At 46.2% G+C, this 24612-nt stretch overlaps 1 protein-coding gene across 1 annotated transcript; it reads right to left on the reverse strand.

Moving 5' to 3' along the window:
* Positions 1-9126: 9126 nt before the first annotated feature.
* LOC145341309 (uncharacterized) lies at positions 9127-13688 on the reverse strand. The gene is made up of 2 exons (XM_080186230.1): positions 13492-13688; positions 9127-9807 (listed from the first exon to the last, which is right to left on the reverse strand). The coding sequence occupies exon 2, from the start codon at positions 9793-9795 to the stop codon at positions 9277-9279; it is 519 nt and encodes a 172-aa protein (XP_080042356.1). The 5' UTR covers positions 9796-9807; positions 13492-13688; the 3' UTR covers positions 9127-9276.
* Between the last annotated feature and the right edge of the window lie 10924 nt (positions 13689-24612).

Consider the following 24612-nt stretch of genomic DNA (forward strand, 5'->3'; position numbering starts at 1 on the left):
AGTGGAGCTGAGTCCACGAAAAGATCAGCCATGATCTTATTGAGTGGCGGAGCAGGCTCGAGGGGCCAGATGGCCTCCAAGTTCTTATGTTCTTAAATGTCCCTGCTACTATATTTATTCTTCATGCTGTAACCCTCTCTAAACACAATAGAATCATAGTTGGAACTTAACTAAGCCCCACACATGCAAACACCTTTGTCCAGCATGAATCTATGTACATGTCTCTTCCAGGCACAGAAACAGTAAATTAACCCCATCTAAAACAATACCTTGTCTCTAGTGTATAGCAATGCAAATATAAATCCCACAAAGTACCTTTATTTTCCTATCAGATTGATTGGTTCCTGTTCTGCGATCTGCATATCCCATATGCGCACATGACATTTTTAAAAGTTGATTTATTAGTGTCACAAATAGGCTGACATCAACAGTGCAATTAAGATACTGTGAAAATCCCCTAGTCACCACACTCTGGCACTGAGGGAGAATTCAGCATGGCCAATGCACCTAACCAGCACATCTTTGGACCGGTTAGTTCCCGAAGGAAACTCACACAGATAACAGGGCGGCACGGAGTTGTCAGCACTGCTGCCTCACAGCACCAGGGACCCGGGTTCAGTTCCGGCCTCGGGTCACCGTCTATTTGCATGGATCCCTACAGTGGAGGCACCTTGTTCTGCACTGTAGGGATCCAATGCTAACATGCAGACGCCACACAGACAGTGACCCAAGCCAACAAGCGAATCCGGGTCCCTGGTGCTGTGAGGCAACAGTGCTAGCCACCGTGTCACCCCACGTTTTCCCCAGCACCGTAGGGGTCCATCCACCTCTTCCCTCCTCATTCCTACCTTCTGCCCTTGCCTCCTGTCCCACCACCTGGGGACGCCCCCTGGGGGCATCTTCAGGCAGCTTCACCTCCTCAGCTACCTGCACCAACCAACGTCAGCCACTAGATGGAGACCAGTCTATCCGAAACCAGGGAGTGTGATTCACCTTTCACCTTTGCAGATATATTTTATATATTAATTAAATATGTTAAAATTTATTTTGTTTCTGTAGTTATTTCATTTAAGAACATTGGAATTTATAAATCTAAAAACTTATGAAGTTCTAATTTTTTTTTTGCTGAGAAAAGTCCCAGTTTAGTTGAAGTTTATCAGTGTCACAAGTAGGTTTATGTTAACACTGCAATGAAGTTACTGTGAAAATCCCCCAGTCGCCACACTCCAGCACCTGTTCGGGTACACTGAGGGAGAATTTAGCACAGCCAATACACCTAACCAGCACGGGAGGAAACAGGAGCGCTTGGAGGAAACCCACGCAGACATGGGGAGAACGTGCAAACTCCGCACAGATAGTAACCAAAGCTGGGAATCGAACCTGGGTCTCTGGCGCTGTGAGCCAGCAGCGCTAACCACTGTGCCACCAGGCTGCCCCACCCTAACAACTCTAACCCCATTTTCTAGCACTTGTTTACAGCCTTGTATGCCTCGGCATCACAAGTGCACATCTAAATATTTCTTCAGTGTTACGAGGGAGGGTCCCTGCCTCCACCACCATTTCAGGCAGTGAGCTCCGGTCTCCCCCCAGCCTCTGGGTAAAAAAAGGTTTTCCCTCACATTCCCTCTAAATCTCCTGTTCCTTGCCTTAAATCTCTGCCCCCTGGTCATTGATCCCTCCAACAAGGGGAAAAGTTTCCTCCTGCCGACTCTATCTCACTCCCTTGTCATTTTCTCCATCTCAATCATGTCCCCCTCAGCCTCCTCTGCTCCAAGGAAAAGAACCCCGGTCTGTCCAATCTCTCGTCAACTAAAGCCCTGTAGCCCAGGCGATATCTTGGTAACTCTCCTCTGCGCCCTTTCCAGTCCTAGCACATCCCTCCTGTGGTGTCCATCCTGGAACTGCATACAATACTCTAAGTGTGTCCCTACTGAGGATTTATACAGTTCCAGCATAATCCCCCTGCTCGTAAACTCTACACCACAGCTAATAAAGGCAAGTATCCCAATTGACTTCTTAATCATAAAATCCTTCAGTACAAAAGGAGGCCATTTGGCCCATTGAGTCTGCACCGATCACAATCCCATCCAAGCCCTATCCCCCATGCATTTACCCTAGCTAATACCCCTTGACACAAAGGGGCAATTTAGCATGGCCAGTCCATCTGACCTGCACATATTTGGTCTCTGGGAGGAAACCCATGCAGACATGGGGAGAATATGTAAATTCCACACAGAGTGATCCAAGCCAGGAATCGAACCCAGGTCCCTGACGCTGTGATGCAGCAGTGCCAACCATTATGAACTGCCCTACTACCTTAAGGGATGGTGTACATGCACACCGAGTGCCCTCTAATCCTCAGTGCTTCCCAGTACCCCACCATTCATCATGCATTCCCTTGTCTTGTTTGTCCTGCTCAAGTGCATCACTTATCCGGGTTGAATTCCATTTGCCACGGATCGGCTATCCTCTTCATCATTTACAACCCCACCAAATTTTATAGAACACAGAACACTACAGCACAAACAGGCCCTTCAGCCCACAAGTTGCGCTGATCATATCCCTACCTGCTATCTAAAACCCTCAATCTCATTAAATCCCATGTATCATCTGCAAACTTGCAACCCTCTTATGTTCAAGGGCCCAAGTGCAGGATTTCTTTCATATTTAGTGATTGATTTTATTTTGCAAGTTATTTTAGCTAGCAATGCATAGCGATGCATGTCCACGGTGCAGTATTTCAACTTGTACACGGTTGTTTCTGGAACAGGATGTGCCTGAAGGGACCTAACTCCAGTTTTAACATTGATGAAGCGTAGATTCCTATAGAAATCTTCATAATTCAGAAGCAGACCACAACGTCCTCCCCATATCTCTCCCCCCACACTCATCCCCCACACCCACACCCCTTCTGCCATCTTCCCCAACCTGAGACACACACCCTGCGCTCCCCCCTCCACACACACACACAAACAAAAGCTTTGACAAAGGGTCACTTGGACTCGAAACGTCAGCTCTTTTCTCTCCTTACAGATGCTGCCAGATCTGCTGAGATTTTCCAGCATTTTCTCTTTTGGTTTCAGATTCCAACGTCTGCAGTAATTTGCTTCAGACACCAAGTCAGTATTCTGTAAACTGCGTGTGCCTTTTATACGCTCTGTTTGAGAGCAGAACTCTCTACTCACCTGACAAAGGGGCAGGGTTTACTATCAAATAAACCTGTTGGACTTTAACCTGGCGTTGTGAGACTTCTTATTGTGTTTACCCCAGTCCAACGCCGGCATCTCCACATCATAATTTGCTTTTATCACAGGTTTGGAAGATGTTGTTGAAGGAACAAGTAAGGATTAGTAAGTTTGCTGATGACACCAAAGTCGGAGGTGTGGTAGATTGTGAGGAAGGGTGTCATAGTTTGCAGGGTGACTTAGAAAGGTTGCAGAGCTGGGCCGCGAGGTGGCGGATGGAGTTTAATGTGGAGAAGTGAGAGGTAATTCATTTCGGTAGGAATAACAGATGTGTTGAGTATAGGGCTAACGGGAGGACTTTGAATAGAGTGGAGGAGCAGAGGGATCTAGGTGTATGTGTACATAGATCCCTGAAAGTTGGGAATCAAGTAGATAAGGTTGTTAAGAAGGCATATGGTGTCTTGGCGTTTATTGGTAGGGGGATTGAATTTAGGAGTCGCAGCGTCATGATGCAACTGTACACAACTCTGGTGCGGCCGCACTTGGAGTATTGTGTGCAGTTCTGGTCCCCACATTACAGGAAGGATGTAGAGGCTTTGGAGAGGGTGCAGAGGAGGTTTACCAGGATGTTGCCTGGTATGGAGGGGAGATCCTATGAGGAGAGACTGAGAGATTTGGGGTTGTTTTCGCTGGAAAGAAGGCGGCTAAGAGGGGACCTTATTGAAACATATAAGATGATTAGAGGTTTAGACAGGGTGGATAGTGATAGCCTTTTTCCTAGGATGGAGAAAGCTAGCACGAGGGGGCACGGCTTTAAATTAAGGGGGGGTAGTTATAGGACTGATGTCAGGGGTAGGTTCTTTACCCAGAGGGTGGTGAGGGACTGGAATGCCCTGCCAGCTGCAGTTGTAAATGCGCCTAGTTTGGGGGCGTTTAAGAGATCTGTGGATAGGTTTATGGACGAAATGGGATTGGTTTAGGTTAGTGGGTTAGTGTTGTTTTTTTTTAAAAAAGCTGGTCGGCGCAACATCGTGGGCCGAAGGGCCTGTTCTGCGCTGTAATGTTCTATGTTCTTCTATATTCTATGAACCTTGATGAATTGCTGCAGTGCATCCTGTAGGTGGTACACACTGCTGCCCCTGTGCATTAGTAATGGAGGGGTGAATGTTTAACATGGTGTATGAGGTGACAGTCCAGTTGGTTGTTTTGTCTCGGATGGTGTTGAGCTTCTTGAGTGCTGCTGGAGCTGGTAAGTGGAGGGTCTTCCCAAACGCTATTCGCTTGTGCCTTGTAGATGGACCACCTCAGGGGAGCGAGGAGGTGAGTTACTCGCTGCAGAACTCCCAGCCTCCGTCCCGTTACTGTAGTCAGAGTATTTATGCGCCTGGTCCAGTTAAGTTTCTGGTCAATTTGTAACCTCCAGGATGTTGATGATGGGAGATTCAGCAAAGAACAAAGAACAACACAGCACAGGAAACAGGCCCTTTGGCCCTACAAGCCAGCGCCGCCCGTTTCAACACTCAGTGAGTGCCTCACTCCAATCCTTCTTCTACTTATGACTTTTGTCTACGCCTTGTGGACTCTACACTAAAGGGGTGCAAATTTAGAGAATAATATGTGCGCCAGATTAAGGGAGGTCTAATTTAGGGACAATTTATTAACACCAATCAATTAACACAAAGGTTGAATGTCTGGGGATGATTCTCTGACAAATATCAGCTCAAGCCTGAACATTGTCCAGTTCAAGCTGAATGTGGGGACGGACTGCTTTACTGTCTGTGGAGTTGTGAGTGAAATCCAAGCAGGCCTCATTGACGTGTCTCCCCTCAGGCTGTTTGTAATTGCAAACTCATGGAGGCCTCTCTCCATAGCTCACTGGCGCTTTGAGGTGCAGTTGAACTACACAAATAGAGAAAGCCTCAAAGTCCATTCCCAATCTACACCGTGAAGATCGATCTCACCTAGGGCAACAGTTCGAGGTTTTAAAATTTACTTATTAATTGTCACAAGTAGGCTTACATTAACACTGCAATGAAGTTACTGTGAAGATCCCCTAGTCGCCACACTCTGGCGCCTGTTTGGATACATTGAAGCTCGTAAATGTAGCCCAATCCATCACGCAAACCAACCTCCCATCCATTGACTCTGTCTACACTTCCCACTGCCTCGGCAAAGCAGCCAGCATAATTAAGGATTCCCACGCACCCCAGACATTCTCTCTTCCACCTTTTCCCATTGGGAAAAAGATACTAAAATCTGAGGTCACATATCAACCGACTCAAGAACAGCTTCTTCCCTGCTGCTGTCAGAATCTTGAATGGACCTACCTTGCATTAAGATGATCTTTCCCTACACCCTACCTATGACTGCAATACTACATTCTGCACTCTCTCCTTTCCTTCTCCATGAATGGTATGTTTTGGCTGTATAGCGCGCAAGAAACAATACTTCTCACTATATGGTAATGCATGTGGCAATAATAAATCAAATCAACACAATGAGGGAGAATTTAGTATGGCCAATGCACCTAAACAGCACCTCTTTTGGCCTGTGGGAGGAAACCAGAGCATCCAGAGGAAACCCGCGCAGGCACGGGGAGAAGGTGCAAATTCCACACAGACAGTGACCCAAGTTGGCAATCGAACCCAGGTCCCTGGCACTGTGAGGCAGCAGTGCTGACCACTGTGCCACCCTGTTCAGTTACACAGAGATTGTGAAGGAGTTGGATTGTTCTCCTTAGAAGACCGAGAGGAGATTTACTAATTGGTTATATTGTGACCTAATAATAACAATAACATAATAATCCCTGACTGCTTCTGCACCCACTACTTTGATTGAGCCGCCATTGGTGGCCATACCTTCAGCTGTCTGGACCCTAAGAATCCCCTCCTTAAAACTTTCTATCTCTCTTCCTCCAAGACTCTCATTAAAATGCATGTCTTTGAATAGGTTTGAGGTCACTTGCCTTAATACCTCCTTACGTGGCCTAATGTCAGACGTTGTTTGACAAAGTTCCTGTCAAGCACCTCAGAACACTTCACTGCAATAAAGACAAGTTATGTTGTTTTCCTTCACTTAAGTAAAGAAGTGTGGAAATTGATTTTTTGAAAAAATATGCTTCTGGGAAATATTGTGTCATTCTGTAAAGAATTCTGAGTGCGTAAATAAATGCTTTAGTTAAACTGAAGAAAGGTTAATGTCAAATTGTTTGAAGAATTGAGAAATGAAAAGCAGTTGAGATGCTAAATTCATGTATCTGTAATGAAGCTACGGTCAAGCAGTTTCATAAGTAAATAAGTTTAAAAATTTGCATTAGGAGATAGAGAGGGACTTACTTTTCCAGCTTTTAAATTTCAGAGGGGTGTAAAAGGCTGTTACAGTCGATAAAATTTTCATATGTAAATAAGGGAAGGTTATTACATTTTATTTGATCCTAGAAACATAGAAACTAGAAGGAGGAGTAGACCATTTGGCCCTTCAAACCTGCTACCCCATTCATTTTGATCGTGGCTGATCATCGAATTCAATATCCTGACTTCCCCCTTCCTCTCTTGGTCCCTTTAGCCCCAAGAGCCAAATCTAATTTCTTCTGGAAATCACACAATATTTTGGCCTTAACTACTTTCTGTGGATAAAAGCAAACGACTGCGGATGCTGGAACCTGAAACCAAAAGAGAAAATGCTGGAAAATCTCAGCGAGTCTGGCGGCATTTGTAAGGAGACAAAAGAGCTGATGTTTTGAGTCCAGGTGACCTTTTGTCAAAGCTCGGAGCTTTGTTAAAGCCGTGACAAAGAGTCATCTGGACTCGAAACATCAGCTCTTTTCTCTCCTTATGAACGCTGCCAGACCTTTGATCTGGACTCTCCCACTATCGAGAACATTCTTTTTGAACCTACCCTGTGTGTAACCCTGTTTAGAATTTTATAAGTTTGTACGAGTTTCTTACTCACTCTTCTAAACTCCAATGAATTTAGAAGTAGGAAAGACATGAAAGATATTTATATTTTGGAAAGAAATGCTTTGAACAATGGGATTGAAGGTGAAAGGGGCATGGAAGGACAGATGGTAAAGTGAATTGCAGTTGGCTGTGTGGGGAAGACCTCCTCGGAATAGCCCTAATTTGGGAGAAGACAAAGTTTGAACCAGCCATCCAATTGCAGCCTGAAAGATGTGCTGATTAGGCACTTTGACCTGAACAGGCGCCAGACTCTGGCGACTAGGGGAAATTCACAGTAACTCCATTGCGGTGTTAATGTAAGCCATGTGACTAATAAATAAACTTCAACTTCAATTTTAGATTCAAGAAAAGTCTTGGGGTGCAAAAAGCAATCTTGTTCTGAAGTTTCTTGGATGTTCATAGCAGAGCGGAAGCGGATTTGAGAGGTTGTGAGGTACATCTTTAACAAACAAACAAAAATTTTGCCTTGGGTAATATTACTGGATTTCTGTAGTTCAATATCTGTAAGGAATTGTTGTCTGGAGGGTGTACCCTTGTGGGTGTTTGATTTGATGTATTATGTATTAGTATACAGTGAAAAGTGTTGTTTCTTGCGCACTATACAGACAAAACATACCATTCATAGAGTACATAGGGGAGAAGGAAAGGAGAGAGTGCAGAAAGTTGTGTTACAGTCATAGCTGGGGTACAGAGAAAGATCAACTCAATATAAGGTCTGATTCAAAAGTCTGTCACAGTAAGGAAGAAGCTGTTCTTGAGTCGGTTGGTAGGTGACCTCAGACCTTTGTACCCTTTTCCCGATGGAAGAAGGTGGAAGAGAGTATGGAAGAGAGGGTGTGTGGGGTCCTTGATGATGCTGGCTGCTTTTCCAAGGCAGCGGGAAGTGTAGCCAGAGTCAATAGATGGGAGGCTAGTTTGCATGATGGACTGGGTTATGTACAAAACCCCTTGTAGTTTCTTGCGGTCTCGGTCAGGGCAGGAGCCATACCATAAAAAATAAGAAATAGAAGCAGGAGTAAACCATCTAGCCCCTCGAGCCTGCCCCGCCATTCAATAAGATGGCTGATCTGAAGTGGATCTTTCCCGCTCTCTCCCCATAACCCTTAATTCCCTTGTCTATCAGAAATCTATCTACCCGTGACTTAAATATATTCAGCGAGGCAGCCTCCACCACTTCAACAGGCAGAGAATTCCAGAGATTCACCACCCTTTGAGTGAAGAAGTTCCTCCTCAACTCCGATCTAAACTGCACCCCCCCCTTATGTTGAGGCTGTGCCCTCTAGTCCTGCTATCCTTTCTAAGCGGGAAGAATCTCTCTACCTCTACCCTATCCATCCCTTTCATTATCTTATAAGTCTCTATAAGATCCCCCCTCATCCTTCTAAACTCCAGCGAGTACAGACCCAGTCTTTTTAGTCTCTCTTCATAGTCCAACCCCCTCATCTCCAGTATCAGCCTAGTGAACCTCCTCTGCACTCCCCCCAAGGCCAAAATATCCTTCCGCAAGTGCGGCGACCAAAACTGCACACAGTACTCCAGCTGCGGCCTCACCAGTGCCCTGTACAGTTGCAGCAAGACCTCCCTACTTTTATATTCTATCCCCCTCGCTATAAAGGCCAGTGTACAATTCGCCTTCTTGATCACATGATGAAAGGATGTTTCTATGGTGCATCTGGGTCTGGCCTAGTTGGAGGAAGGGGGTGTTTTGTATGATTTTTGTTTTAATTGTGTAACTGCAATCTTATGTGTTTAAGTTTTCTTTCCCTCTTGTTAATCAATTTAATTTTTAACATCCCAAGAGTGTTACTGGACTTGCTGAAAACCGTACATCTTCCTCACGCTTTCAGAAGACAAAAAAAAATATGGCTTTTAAGCCAAGTTTCTCTCTGGAATTTTGTTTTGTTCGGAGATTAACATCTGCTGTGGTCAGAATAAAAGCAAGCCGTGTCCCGTATTGGAGCAAAATATAAGAAACAATATAATGCTGGAAGGGTTTAAGAATAGATTTAATTTGTTCACATTGCATAATACTAGCTAAGTAACCAAAACAAAAATTTAAAAAAAAGCAATATTTCAGCTTTTAAGTTAATTTTTCTTTTAAGCCGAGTGTGCCAGCTTGTTAGAAACCTAAATCATTTTCCAATCCGGGCCATCAATTCCGCATTGGCAGCAGCTTTTGCTCTCATATCTCTCGCCTTGGCAAGGTCAATGAGGATGCTGAGGATACTGGTTGGCACGTCCAGGGACAAGGAGAACCTCGTGCCCTTGCTGTTCCTCCTGGACATCAATGTCTCCTGCCGCCGCTGGGAATCAAAGGGGTACTGGAATGGGAAGGTGAACGTCCTCCTGGACCAGTCTGTCGCCTCGCCAAGGGAGCGGACCGCCGCCAGGTCTTCGCTTTTGACTGGCGGGAGGTCAGGGGACCGCCTGCTCTGCTGGGCTGCCAACCCGTGGCTCAGGAGGGTCCCCAGGTTCCTGTCGAGGATTCTTAGGGTCAGGAGCCTTTCCATTCCATCTTCTGGCATCTTGGGTGCGCTTTCCTCGTTGCTGTAGCTGCCCGCAAGCCTCTCGCTCCTGACCTTGTGAGCCTTCAGCGAGATCCCAGACATGATGAGAAGTACCCAGAATGTCACAAAGCTTTGACTGAACATCCCGAATCTGATCTAAAGAGAAGATAACATCACAGAATTGGTACCATGTGCAGTTCCTGAATGTGTTAGAAAGAAGACATATTGGTAATAAAGAATAAGGAATTGTACCACACTGGAACAGGCCCTTCGGCCCACCAAGCCTATGCCAACACATGACGTCTTTCTAAACTAAGGAACCTTTGCCCCTACATGGTCCATATCCCTCTATTCTCTGCCTATTCATGTCTCTGTCTAGATGCCTCTTAAACCTTGCTATTGTATCTGCTTCTACCACCTCCTCCGGCAGCGCATTCCAGGCACTTACCACCCTCAGTGTAAAAAAACCTGCCTTTCACATCTCCTTTAAACTTTTCCCCCTTTTATCTTAAACCAATGTCCCCTGCGATGTGGAGATGCTGGCGTTGGACTGGGGTGGGCACAGTAAGAAGTCTCACAACACCAACAGGTTAAAGTCCAACAGGTTTATTTGGAATCACATTGGCCGTGCTAAATTCTCCCTCAGTGTACCCAAACAGGAGTGTGGCGACTAGGGGATTTTCACAGTAAGCTTCATTGCAGTGTTAATGTAAGCCTTACTTGTCAGACTAATAAATAAACTTTAAAACACCGCATGGACTATTAGGAACTTTGGGATGTCCTTAGACCACTGAAACTTTAAAATGTGTAAAACTTTCAATGGGATAGTTAAAGACAGACTGGCTGAAATTCTCTCATCTCGCCCACTGAGGGAATCGTAGCAGGCGAGACAGAAAATCCGTTTAAAGATCTATTGAACTTGGGGGGGAGCTTCTGCGCACATGGCAGAAAATCCCGCCCACGATTTCCCTCTCGTGAGAGAACCTAAAACAAGGGGACAGGGTTTTAAAAGTTGAGTTAAGCCATTTGGGAGAGCGAGCGGGGAACACTTCTCCACACGTAGCAATGGAAAACTGGAATTCACTCCCCCGAGGCTTACAGGGCTGTGATCAATAGATGTTTATTAGGTAAGGGTATCAGGCGATATAGAGAGATGGTGGGTAAATGGAATGGATGTACAAATTGGACATGATTTGCTTGAAAACAGGCTGGGCTGCCTGACCTACTCCTGATCCTGTGTTCCTATAACAAGGTCAGTATTCCCTCTGGTCATTACTAAATCTTTCTCTGAAAAAAAAAAGCCAATAACTTTGCTAGAACTTGCTCAAACATTTGCTAACAGACAGTATCCAGAAGAATCCTACCCCCCCCTCCCCATCCCTTTCCCGCTACAGGAATGCACTACCTGGAAAGCCGTTGGAGACAGATTGAAAAGTAACTTTCAGGAAGGGTATTGCGCTATATCCGAGAAAAGGCGGAGAGAATGGCAGGGGAAAAGGTTAGGTGGATGACCCAAGAATGATCACAAGACCATCAGATATAGGAGCAGAATAGCCCATCAAGTCTGCTCTGATATTCGATGGTGGCTGATAAGTTTCTCAATCCCATTCTCCCGCTTTTTCCTCATAACCTTTGATCCCTTTTACCAATCAAGAACCTAGGTATCTTGGTCTTATAATACACGACATGACCTCGCCTCTAAAAGCTTCTTCCTTTTCTTGGGATCCACTGCCAACCTGATTTTCCCAGCACATCTACATATTGAAGTCCCCCATAATCACTGTAACCTCGCCTTTCCTACGTGCCCTTTATATCTCCTGGCGTACCTTGTGCCTCACATCCTGACGACTGCTCTGTCTCTGACTCTATGAACGGTATGCTTTGTCTATATAGCTCGCAAGAAACAATAATTTTCACTGTGTATCGATACGTGTAACAATAATAAATCAAACCAAATCAACCATAGATTCCCTACAGTGCAGAAGGAGGCCATTCCGTCCATCGGGTCTGCACTGACCACAATCCCACCCAGACCCTATTCCCGTAACCCCACATATTTATCCTGATAATCTCCCTGACACTACGGTCAATTTAATATAGCCAATCAACCTAACCCACACATCTCTGGACAAACCAGAGCTCTGATTTCCATTTCAATTTGATTGGGATTTGGTACGGAGAGCTTCCACAATTAATTGCAGAAACTTTAGCTGCAGTTTTTCGGAGATGATATTGCAGGCATAACTTTCACAGTGAAATTCCTGACCTCCCCCGTTGCCCTGACTTGTTCCAACCCTACAATCCTCCGAGATCTCTGCGCTCCTCCAACTTTGACCCCTTGTCCAACAGAAAAGCAGGAAATGCTGGAAAACCTCAGCAGGTCTGACGGCACCTGTGGAGCGAGAATAGAGGCAACATTTTGAGTCAGAGTGACTCTTCCCCTGGACCCTCCTCCCCCAACCTCTCTACCTCCCTCCTCCTTTAGCACACTCCTTCAGCTTCTTATCTTTTGGCTACCTGACCTGTTATCCCTTGTTTATCGGGGTGGGGGAGGTGGTGTCAAATTTCGTAGAATCATGGAATCCCCACAGTGCAGAAGGAAGCCATTCGGCCCATCGAGTCTGCACCGACACCAATCCCACCCAGGCCCTATCCCCACCTAGTTACCCTGCTGATCTCTCTAACCTAGCACATCCCAGGACACTAAGGGTTAATTTAACATGCCCAATCGACCTAAACCTGTACATCTTTGGACAGTGGGAGGAAACCGGAGCACCCGGAGGAAGCCCACACAGACACAGGGAAAATGTACAAACTCCACACAGACAGTGACTCAATCTGGGAATACGAACCCAGCGCTGTGAGGCAATAGTGCTAACCACTGTGTCACCGTGTCGCTCCATTTGATCAACACTGCGGAGAGGCTCTTTGGGGTGGTTTGTTATATCACAGGGGTGCTATACAAATAGAACATAGAACATTACAGCGCAGTACAGGCCCTCGATGTTGCGCCGACCAGTGGAACCAATCTAATGACCCTCTAACCTAAACTATTCCAATGTTATCCATATGCCTATCCACTGACCATTTGGCCGCCCTTAAAGTTGGCGAGTCCACAACTGCTGCAGGCAGGGCATTCCACGCCCTTACTACCCTCTGAGTAAAGAACCCACCTCTGACATCCGTCCTATAATTACCACCCCTCAATTTAAAGCTATGTCCCCTCGTGTTAGCCATCACCATCCGAGGTAAAAGGCTCTCACCGTCCACCCTATCCAACCCTTCGATCGTCTTGAACGCCTCAAAGTGGCATACAAATGCAAGTGGTTGTTGTAAATTTGGGACGGATGGGAGGGGGCTGCTCTCTCGGGAGAGTGGAGCAGATTGCCCTGTGAGTTTGAAAGCCAGTGGAACACCCCCAACCCCCCCCTCCTCAAGCCTTCAACAAAATAATTTTAAAAACTGCAACACTACAAGTAGAATTTCCCTCCCCTGGTTACTGAAAAGAATTGCACTTTTCCTCCGAAAGTGTCCCAGATACTCAAACACTCTCTTCAACACTGCATCCGAGCTTTAAAAACATAATTCCGATCGAATCCAAAGGACAGTGCTCGCTTTATCTTTGTAGGGCAAAAGATAACCTCCCTTGGAGGAGAGGGAGGGGGGAAGTGACTGTGTACAATATCAAAGCAAAAGCAATTTCCAATTTATTTCCCAGAGATTACTGGACGAGTCACAGAAACTGCGCCTGAATTTGATCAGTTAATCGGATAGTTTCCCCCTTCAAGTAACTTTTATAAATAGTTTCTGCTTTCTCTGAAACAACAAAAAAATCAGTACCTGGAGAAGCTTGCGAGGTGAGAGCTCTCCCTTGCTCTTTGTCCCTCCTGCTCAGATCAGACGCACAAAGCGTTTCCTATTATATTTCAGAGAAGCCACTGATTTATAGTTGCTCCCTCTCCCTCTGCTCTTTAGATGCCTCTGGGGTCTAACACTCCACTCGTAATGAAAATATTTTCCTCTTACGTAGGAATGACTTGTGTCTAACACACAGACACACAGGAGAGAGAGAGAGAAAAAAAAGCAATCACTTAAAGGAACGGTTCTTCAGATCCCTGCCGTTCAGTGGCACAGGGAGATAAAGATGCATTACATTTCCCGCAATGAACTTCACAACCCCAGTTTAGATCCTTCTGCGATTAGGGTGGTAGGACTTTTAAAAATAACATTTTTTTAAAAAATTTGATTCGATTTATTATTTGTCACATGCATTAGTATACAGTGAAAAGCATTGTTTCTTGGGCGCTACGCATACAAAGAATACCGTTCATAGAGTACATAAGGGAGAACGAAAGGAGAGGGTGCAGAATGTAGTGTTACAGTCATAGCTAGGGTGTAGAGAAAGTTCAACTTAATGTAAAGTATGAGGTGGAGATGTCAGCGTTGGACTGAGGTGGGTGGGCAGGGTAAGAAGTCTCACAATACCAGCTTATGAGCTTTTGGAGGTGACTCACCTGATGAAGGAGCAGTGCTCCAAAAGCTCATGATTCCAAATAAACCTGTTGGACTTTAACCTGGTGTTGTGAGACTACTAACCTACGGTAGATTTTGTAGATGCCAAATGGTTAAAATCCTACCTTTTACACTCTCTCTCGCACTCTTTTTCTCCTATCTGGCACAGTGGCATAGTGCTGCCTCATAGTGCCAGGGTCCTGGGTTCAATTCCAGTCTTGGGTGTTTGTTTGTGTGGATTTTGCACATTCTCCTTGTTTCTGCATGGGTTTCCTCCCACAGTCCAAAGATGTGTGGGTTCGGTTGATTGGCCATGGTAAGAAATTGGCCCTTAGTGTCCAGGGATGCGTAAGTTAGGGATTAGTGGGTATAATATGTAGGGATATGAGGACAGGGCCTGGATGGGATTGTGTTCGGTGCAGACTCGATGGGCCAAAGGGCCTCTTTCTGCACTGTAGGGTTCTATGATTCTATGATTCTCCCCATGCCTACGTGAGTTTCCTCTGGTTTCCCCTCACGGTTCAAAGATGTGCAGGTTAGGTGAATTGGCCTCACTAAATTGCCCCTTAGCGTTCAAAGATGTCTAGGTTAGGAGAATTAATGGGATAAATATATGGGGTTCTGGGGATCGGGCCTGGTTAAGACATTCGGTCTGGGGATCAGTGCAGATGTGATGGGCTGAATGGCCTCCTTCTACACTTTAAGGATTTTATGATCCTATCTTTGAGGTCAGTTGACTGGGAAGAGGAGAAGGCCATTCAGCTGCCCCCATCCCCCCGTCTATTCGAACAATCAATTGGATCATTGGCTTCTCAGTATCTTAATTCCAGTTAAAAACCTTGTTTCCATAACCCTTAATCCCCTGCCTGACAGAAAAATAGCTATTTATTACAGTTTTGAACCTTTGTTTGACCTTGGTATGTGTTTGGGGAGTGGATTCCAGATCTAAGGTGCATTATCTACACCTATTTGCAGAGTTTTCATTCACTTCCCTCCACCAAGCATTCTTCCCCACCCCACCTCCTGGTTTTTGGTCCACTGCAGGTTTAATTATTACCCGTCAAAGCCTCTCTATACCTGTGATAAGATAGAAGGAAAATTAACAAAGTGCATGATAATATGCTCAACGCTATTTCAATAGGGAAGGAAAGAAAGGTGAGTTAGTTGCTACAATTCAGTGAAAGAAATAAATCCAAATGATTCTGAATTTGACATCACCCAAATTAGATTGGACAATGAGGGAGTTATCAGAAATTGGGATAAATTTCTGAGATACCTTCTGGAGAAAAATCAAAATGACCTGAAATAGTTGTTATAATTATGTAGTATTATATGTGGGAACAAACTGTGAAGAACTCAAGTAATTGTGCATGGTGTAGTTGCAGAAAATGCTGTCTCAGATGAGTAATATCCATGTGGATTTAATCCCCTCAGGTTGGCACTGGTTCAGAAGGAGAAACCGAAGTTTGCTTAGTCTGAGATGCAGCAGCCGAAAGTTTCGATCAAGCAACACCATGGATAATGACAAATCTCAGTTAATGGAGACACGGATGGAGGCAGGCGAGTGCAATGTAAGACTGGTGAAGGTGGAGAAGGAGAACCAGTAAGTGGACAATGATGCGAACAAGGGAAGTGAGCAGGTTCAGGGACGGTTGCAAGAAAAGTTGACATTTTTTATTCATTCATGGGATGTGGGCATCGCTGGCCGGGTCAGCATTTATTGCCCATCCTTTGAGGGCATTTAAAAGTCAACCACATTGCTGTGAGAACATGAGAACATAAGAAATAGGAGCAGGAGTAGGCCATCTAGCCCCTCGAGCCTGCCCCGCCATTCAATAAGATCATGGCTGATCTGAAGTGGATCAGTTCCACTTTCCCGCTTTCTCCCCATAACCCTTAATCCCCTTGTCTATCAGAAACCTATCTACCCGTGACTTAAATATATTCAGCGAGGTAGCCTCCACCACTTCAACGGGCAGAGAATTCCAGAGATTCACCACCCTTTGAGTGAAGAAGTTCCTCCTCAACTCCGATCTAAACAGCACCCCCCTTATCTTGAGGCTGTGCGCTCGAGTCCTGCTATCCTTTCTAAGCGGGAAGAATCTCTCTACCTCTACCCTATCCATCCATTTCATTATCTTATACGTCTCTATAAGATTCCCCCTCATCCTTCTAAACTCCAACGAGTACAGACCCAGTCTATTTAGTCTCTCTTCAGAGTCCAACCCCCTCATCTCCAGTATCAGCCTAGTGAACCTCCTCTGCACTCCCTCCAAGGCCAATATATCCTTGCGCAAGTGTGGCAACCAAAACTGCACACAGTACTCCAGCTGCGGCCTCACCAGTACCCTGTACAGTTGCAGCAAGACCTCCCTACTTTTATATTCTATCCCCCTCGCTATAACGGTCAACATTCCATTCGCCTTCTTGATCACCTGCTGCACCTGCAGACTGGGTTTTTGCGACTCATGCACGAGGACCCCCAGGTCCCTCTGCACCGTAGCATGTGAGTCTGGAGTCATTTGTTGACCAAACCAATGGCAAATTTCCTTCCCTAAAGGACATTAGTGAACCAGGTGGGTTTTTACAACAATCACTCCATAGTCATCATTAGACTTTTAATTCCAGATTTTTATTGAATTCAAATTTCACCATCTTCCATGGTAGGATTCAAACTCATATTCCTAGACCTGTATCTCTGGCTAACTAGTCCAGCTACAATACCACTACACCACCATCTCCCCTGATTTGCAACCTGAGCTGTTGAAATTACCTGAGCATAAACTGCAGGAGTGTCAGCAACAACTCATCATTTATGAGAAGGTAGATGTTGAGAATTCAACAGTCATATGTGACCTCAAGATGGAGATTGAGGAGCAGAAGTATTTTATTACCGCTGACAAAAAAAGGACAATGACATGAAGTAAGACAGTTTGATGAAACTGTGCAATCATTCCAAATGAACTAAAGAATCTATACAGCTCGCACAGACACAGATACCCAAAGAAACAATACTGTTCATGGCTGATGTTGGAGTAAATTATGATGGTTTTTACAACAGCGTAACTTCCACACTGATCACCAAAATCATAATTACAACAAATTCTGACACCAAAGAAGCCAATGTTCTGTATATCTTTGCCAAAGAATATGCAGAAAATGATAGTGAAGATCCAGAACAAGTGAAGGAAAGGAAACTACCTTGGATATTCCAATGGAGACTCAGGGAAGAATTTTGAGTGGACCATTTTCCAACAGAAGGTAGAGTTGGACTGCCTGACAGAGGAAGGCCCGTTAAAATGAAATGGGACAGAGATAAAGTGGAAAGAGATAAACGTACAAGGGGACAGGTTCTCTTTGACAAAATATTCTGAACTTATTGGACTCAACCACAGAAATTTTAAAAAAGGCAAATCTGAAATAGTTTGTGCCAGTTTCATTCTATTTAAACTTTTACTTTTCGGATTCATAGGTTGAAAAGAAGGGGTAAGACTGGGACCTAGTGAGTGATGATGAGAGTGGGGCTGGGGAGTGATGGTGAGATTAGGGCTGGGGAGTGATAGAGTGGGGCTGGGGAGTGACAGTGAGAGTGGGGACTGGGGATTGATAGAGTGGGTCCTGGGGAGTGACAGTGAGAGTGGGGCTGGGGAGTGATGGTGAGAGCGGGGCTGGGGAGTGATGGTGAGAGTGGGGCTGGGGAGTGACAGTGAGAGCGGGGCTGGGGAGTGATGGTGAGAGCGGGGCTGGGGAGTGATGGTGAGAGTGGGGCTGGGGAGTGATGGTGAGAGCGGGGCTGGGGAGTGATGGTGAGAGTGGGGCTGGGGAGTGACGGTGAGAGTGGGGCTGGGGAGTGATGGTGAGATTGGAGCTGGGGAGTGACAATGAGAGTGGGGCTGGGAAGTGATGGTGAGAGTGGGGCTGGGGAGTGATGGTGAGATTGGAGCTGGGGAGTGACAATGAGAGTGGGGCTGGGGAGTGATGATGAGAGTGGGGCTGGGGAGTGATGGTGAGAGTGGGGCTGGGGAGTGATAGAGTGGGGCTGGGGAGTGACAATGAGAGTGGGGCTGGGGAGTGATGGTGAGAGCGGGGCTGGGGAGTGATGGTGAGAGTGGGGCTCGGGAGTGACGGTGAGAGTGGGGCTGGGGAGTGATGGTGAGAGCGGGGCTGGGGAGTGATGGTGAGAGTGGGGCTGGGGAGTGACAGTGAGAGTGGGGCTGGGGAGTGACGGTGAGAGTGGGGCTGGGGAGTGACGGTGAGAGTGGGGCTGGGGAGTGATAGAGTGGGGCTGGGGAGTGATGGTGAGAGTGGGGCTCAGGAGTGATGGTGAGATTGGGGCTGAGGAGTGATAGAGTGGGGCTGGGGAGTGACAATGAGAGTGGGGAATGACAGTGAGAGTGGGGATTGGGAATGAAGGTGAGAGCAGAACAAGGTGAGATAGGTTGAGCAGGGCCTAGAAAAAATGTTGATACTGGGGCCTGAAATCAATGGTGTTATATATTTAAATAGTTGCATGATTGCTTTAAGACCCAGTCACATGATTTGATACTGGTGTCATTATGGTGTTGCACTTGGTTTTGTTTATGTTTTATGTCATACTCTGTACAGGCAGAGAGTTGCTTGAATAAATCTGCTGTTATTAGCCTGAATGTAAGGGCCCGATTTTACCATTTAGATTCGAAGTGCTGAATCTGGGTGTGATTCAGGTCTGACTTGTAATCCTGTTCTCAGGCACCCCCATACGCACTCAGCCTGAAAAAAATCAGTGATTCTGAATTGTGCTGCAGAAGCCTGTGGGGGGAGCTTATCCCACCCGAAATGCTACTGCTCCGATCGGCATATCCAACATTGAGGGCCGAAGGGCCTGTACTGTGCTGTACTGGTCTATGTTCTAACTGCGCATGCACAGTAAAAAAAAGATTTGAAAAACGTTCCCATGCCACATCGTTACTGAGCCACATAAAGCAATAAAGGGCCTGGGAGCAATGGCCCACACAGACATTGCCCTACCCCCACAACATAACTGTCCCCCTTATCCACCCACTGCCCCGCTACCCAACTGATCGCAACTCCTTGACCCACTTTCGCCCCCACCGATCACATGCAAAGTGGCAGTAGTCTTCCTCTGCCCTCCCCGCCCGCCCCCCCAGTCAGAGATCCATTTGGCCCACCACCTTTGTTCTTTGCTCTCCGTCCTCCCCACCCCACCCCCCCCGAGAACGATTTGGCCTTCCTCTTCCTCCCTCTCCACCAGAGAATGATCCAGCCTCCCTCCTCCTCCTTCCCCCATCACCAGAGAACGATCGGACCTCCCTCCCTCCTCCTCCTCTCCCCCTACCAGGGAATGATCTGGCCTGCCTCCCTCCCACCCCATCAGCGCCAGGACCAATCCCGTTCTGATATTCCTGATCCTGTTAATGAGTATTCACCGGGAGCAGGGTCCTTGGCTTAACACTGACCTACTCCATAGCCCACAGCACTGAGGCCAATTGCAGGCCCCCCCCCCCCCCCCCGCCCCCGAATACAGATTGGCCTTCCTGAGGTCAGCTAATGGAATGGAAAACTTGGAATTGAATTGGGAACTTTTCTGTCGCCTGTGGATCGCGTCAACTCAGGAGGGGAGAGAGGTCCAAATCCTGTTCATTTTCAAGGATTTCTTCATTCGATAGATGTTGACATGATTGAAGGCGGGGGATTACAAATCTAAATCTGCCTTGCTCCACTGGGCCTTGGAGACGTATTGGAGACGCGCATCTTCTGCTCACACAAACAAGAGTCATCTTTCTGACATTGACACTGACTCTGTCTGAGGTGGGAATGACGTCGAAAACTGCAATCATCCTCACTGCTTTCCATTTTGATATAGTACTCCGGAGTTCACTTAGAGCTGCTTTTAGTGCTTTGTACCCTCCCACACTTCCAAACCTTGTCAACCTAGCTTCCGTCTGGATTCCCTATCTTTAAACTAACAGCTAGAAGTTCAGGAGTCTCTGATTAGGGTGTAAAGGCATCAGATTGATACCTCAAACTGTAAGTGAGGAGGATTGAAGGAACATTAACTGTGTAATTAATCTCGTCACTGCCTGGCACTTGTTTCCTGCCCGGGGGTTTGTGTATACAGTGGTACAGAGTTGCTGCAATAAACACCGACTATTGCCTGTTGAGGTCTGAGTTATGATGCCAATCTCACGGCAAGGTTAATGTCAAACTCAATCCTTGTTTAGTATCTCTTCTGCTGAAAAATGACCATATTTTTCAGCCGAACTTTTTCTAAGGAATCCTTCCTCCCAAATCTTTTTCCAGTTGAGTCTGGGGATTCAGATTTCAGCTGCACTGCTTGGAACAGAGAAACGTGGAAAATAGGGACAGGAGTAGGCCAATTAGCCTTCCGAGCCTACTCCGCCATTCAATGGGGTGGCACGGTGGCACAGTGCTTGGCACTGCTGCCTCACCGCGTCAGGGATCCGGGTTCAATTTTGGCCTTGGGTCACTCTCTGTGTGGAGTTTGCACGTTCTCCCCGTGTCTACATGGGGTTCCTCCCACAGTCTGAAAGATGTGCTGGTTAGATGCATTGGCCGTGCTAATTCTCCCTCAGTGTACCCGAACAACAGTGATTAGCACTGCTGCCTCACAGCGCCAGGGACCCAGGTTCAATTCCCGGCTTGGATCACTATCTGTGTGGAGTTTGCACATTCTCCCCGTATCTGCGTGGGTTTCCTCCAGATACTCCGGTTTCCTCCCACATTCTGAAAGATGTGCCAGTTAGATGCATTGACCTGAACAGGAGGTGGACTGTGGTGAATGGGGAAATTTCACGGTAACTTCATTGCAGTGTTAATGTAAGCCTTACTTGAGACACTAACAAATACAATTGTAAATTTAACTTACATTCTCTGTATAAATGTCAGACGGATTTGAAATGTTAACTCTGTTTCTCCCTCTCCAGGTGCTGCCAGACCTTCTGAGTTTTCCAGCATTTCCTGATTTTGTTTCAAATTTCCAGCATCCGCCGTATTTTGTTTTTTATTGAGCACATTGCTTTTATTTGCAGAGAATGGCTCCCTGCCTTTGAATGCATGTCACTTATAGCAAGCACCAAGGAGCCACATTATGAGTGCAACTGATTATCTTAATTTGGTGGTTAGTGCAGGGATCAGCGCACTCAGTATTATTCAGCCAGTGCTGCCCAATCACAGACATGTTCTTTTGGGTTTTGAAAGTGTGGGCTGGTTATGGTCAGTCTGTACCTTCACCCATCACGAACAAAAGGAACAAATTGTCTGAATCAATATTCCAATCATTGGGATGTGTGGAGTACATACCCTGGCATCAGACTGGCATTGAAATTCATACACCAGGTTATTTTGTCTTGTAGGTGGCTCATCCTTTTGGACTTATCATAGAACCCCTACAGCAGAGAAGAAGCCCATCCAATCTGTACTGATTCTCTGACAGAGTGTCTTACCCAGGCTCTCTCCCCCCACCCTATCACACGGTAGCATAGTGGTTAGCACTGCTGCTTCACAGCTGCAGGGACCTGGGTTCGATTCCTGGCTCAGGTCACTGTCTGTGGGGAGTTTGCACATTCTCCTCGTGTCTGTGTGGGTTTCCCCGGGTGTTCCGGTTTCCTCCCACAGTCCAAAGATGTGCGCGTTAGGTTTGATTGGCCACGCTTAAAATTGCCCCTTGGTGTCCTGAGATGTGTAGGTAAGAGGGATTAGCAGGTAAATATGTAGGGATATGGGGGGGTAGAGCTTGGGTGGGGTTGTAGTCGGTGCAGACTCGATGGGCCGAATGGCCTTTTTCTGCACTGTAGGGTTCTATGATTCTATCCTTGTAAGTCCACACATTTACCATGGCCAATCCACCTAACCTACACATCTTGGGACACTGTGGGCAATTTAGCATGGCCAATCCACCTAACCTACACATCTTGGGACACTGCGGGCAATTTAACATGGCTAATCCACCTAACCTATACATCTTGGGACACTAAGGATCAATTTAGCATGGCCAAACCACCTAATCTACACAACTTGGGACACTAAGGATCGATTTAGCATGGCCAATCCACCTAACCTACACGTCTTGGGATGCTAAGGATCAATTTAGCATGGCTAATCCATTTAACCTGCAAATCTTTGGATTGTGGGAGGGAACCAGAGCTCCCGGAGGAAGCCCACACAGACACGGGGAGAACATGCAAACTCCACACAGTGACCCAAACCGGAAATCGAACCTGGGTCCCTGGCACTGTGAGGCAGCAGTGCTAACCACTGTGCCGCCGCGCAGCCCATAGACTGGCAACAACATTCCGTTAGTGGAAAATTCCACTCATGTAGTCATTGTATTGTCGCAAGCGTGAGAAAGCATGCTTAACATATTGTTCAAATTTTGCCAGTCAAGTATTCTTTTTCTTTCCTGCGGTATAAATTGATTGAAACCTGACATTCTTATGTGTGTCCTAACCAGTGCAAGGCAAACAGCTTTAGCAACATGTCTCTCTTTAAAGCAGAATGGTTTCAATTCACCTTCCAAAGGCCCTCAGGACAATTAATCTGAGCACTGAGACCCAGAACAAATGGATATTGCTTACTCAAGAGCTGCCTGGAATTGAACCAGGACACATCCCAAACATTGGCTCATAATCCTTCTCCCCCAATTCCATCTGCTAAGAAGTATCAGCGCTGAAACTAATTAACAATAAAAATTGGTGTCGCCTCAAGTCTTCAGTGCCCAATTAACGGTGTAATACAGTCACAGCGGCCTCTCTGTTGCGTCTCCGCTCGCTTGTCATGTTGCCCATAACTGTCACCCTTTCCATCTCAGCTCAAAGACTTCTTGTGATTTTCTGACACAATTAATGAACTATCTCGCTTCATTCTCCCGACAGCAACTCGCAAGCTCCCTGTGCGAAAGAGAGGGTAAGGTGCTGGTGGCGTCGCCAGTCTCCAGGCGAGAAAATATATCTTCCCAAGACATTATTACGTCCGGGCATTTTTGCAGGGTCAGAGGGAGAATTAAACAATTCCTGCAGGTGATAAACTCACAAGGGGGTAGAGAGAAACTTGTTTTGATGTGGAAATATAATTATCATAATATAATCTTGAGCAGGTACCCGTGTAATCAAAGCTGTAATTATCTTGTCCCATTTAATCTCCCTATCTCAAGTTTCCCTGTCACCCTCAGTGCTGTTACTGGTATTATCAATATTGTTCTTTTGAACTTTCCTCTCTTGTTCCAACTAAGTTGCAAATATGCCATTGTTCTTTCTTCATACCTCCTCACTCTTTCCAATTCTTACAACCAGTTTATCAAACAACAGAGCAGGAAGCTATTCAGCTCATCATGCCTGTTCTAGTTCTTTGGATGAGTTGTCAAATTAATCCCACACTCCCCTGCTCTTTCCCCGGACCCATGACAAATCTTCCTCTTCTTCATATTCATCCAATTCCACTTGGAAAGTTGCTATCAGAATCATAGAATCCCTACAGCGCAGGTCTTTTGATCTATCGAGTCTGCACTGACATCTGACTTAGCCAGTCCCTCTTCCCTGCCCTATCCCCGTAATCCCATTCATTTACCATGGCTAATCCATCTAATCTATACATCTTGGGACGCTAAGAGGCAATTTTGAATGGCCAATCCACCTAACCTGCACATCTTTGGACTGTGGGGGGAAACCAGAGCACCTGGAGGAAACCCACACTGACACAGGGAGAATGTAGAGACTCCAAACTTTGGGCCTGTACTCGTTCGAGTTTAGAAGGCTGAGGGGGGGATCTTATAGAGACTTACAAGATAATGAAGGGGCTGGATAGGTTAGAGGTAGAGAGATTCTTTCTGCTTAGAAAGGAAAACAGAACTAGAGGGCACAACCTTCAAATAAGGGGTGGGGGGGGGCAGTTTAGATCAGAGTTGAGGAGGAACTTCTTCACTCAAAGGGTGGTGAATCTCTGGAATTCTCTGCCCATTGAAGTGGTGGAGGCTACCTCGCTGAATACATTTAAATCACGGCTAGATAGATTTCTGATTGATAAGGGAATTAAGGGTTATGGGGAGAAGGCGGGAAAGTGGAACTGATCCGCTTCAGATCAGCCATGATCTTATTGAATGGCGGGGCAGGCTCGAGGGGCCAGATGGCCTACTCCTGCTCCTATTTCTTATGTTCTTATGTTCCACACAGACATGCACCCGAAGCCAGAATTGAACCCTTGTCCCTGGAACTATAAGGCAGCAGTGCTAACCACGCTGCCCATATTGCCCTGTTTCTACCAGCTTTTCATAAGACCACAAGACATAGGAGCAGAATGAGGCCACTCGGCCCATCGAGTCTGCTCCGCCATTCAATCATGGCTGATTCTTTTCTCATTCCCATTCTCCTGCCTTTTCACCATAGCTCCTTATTAATCAAGAACCTATCTATCTCTGTCTTAAAGACACTCAATGAC

Source organism: Carcharhinus amblyrhynchos, chromosome 3, assembly GCF_965287045.1.
Source record: "Carcharhinus amblyrhynchos chromosome 3, sCarAmb.v2.hapA, whole genome shotgun sequence".
Taxonomy (NCBI): Eukaryota; Metazoa; Chordata; class Chondrichthyes; order Carcharhiniformes; family Carcharhinidae; genus Carcharhinus; species Carcharhinus amblyrhynchos.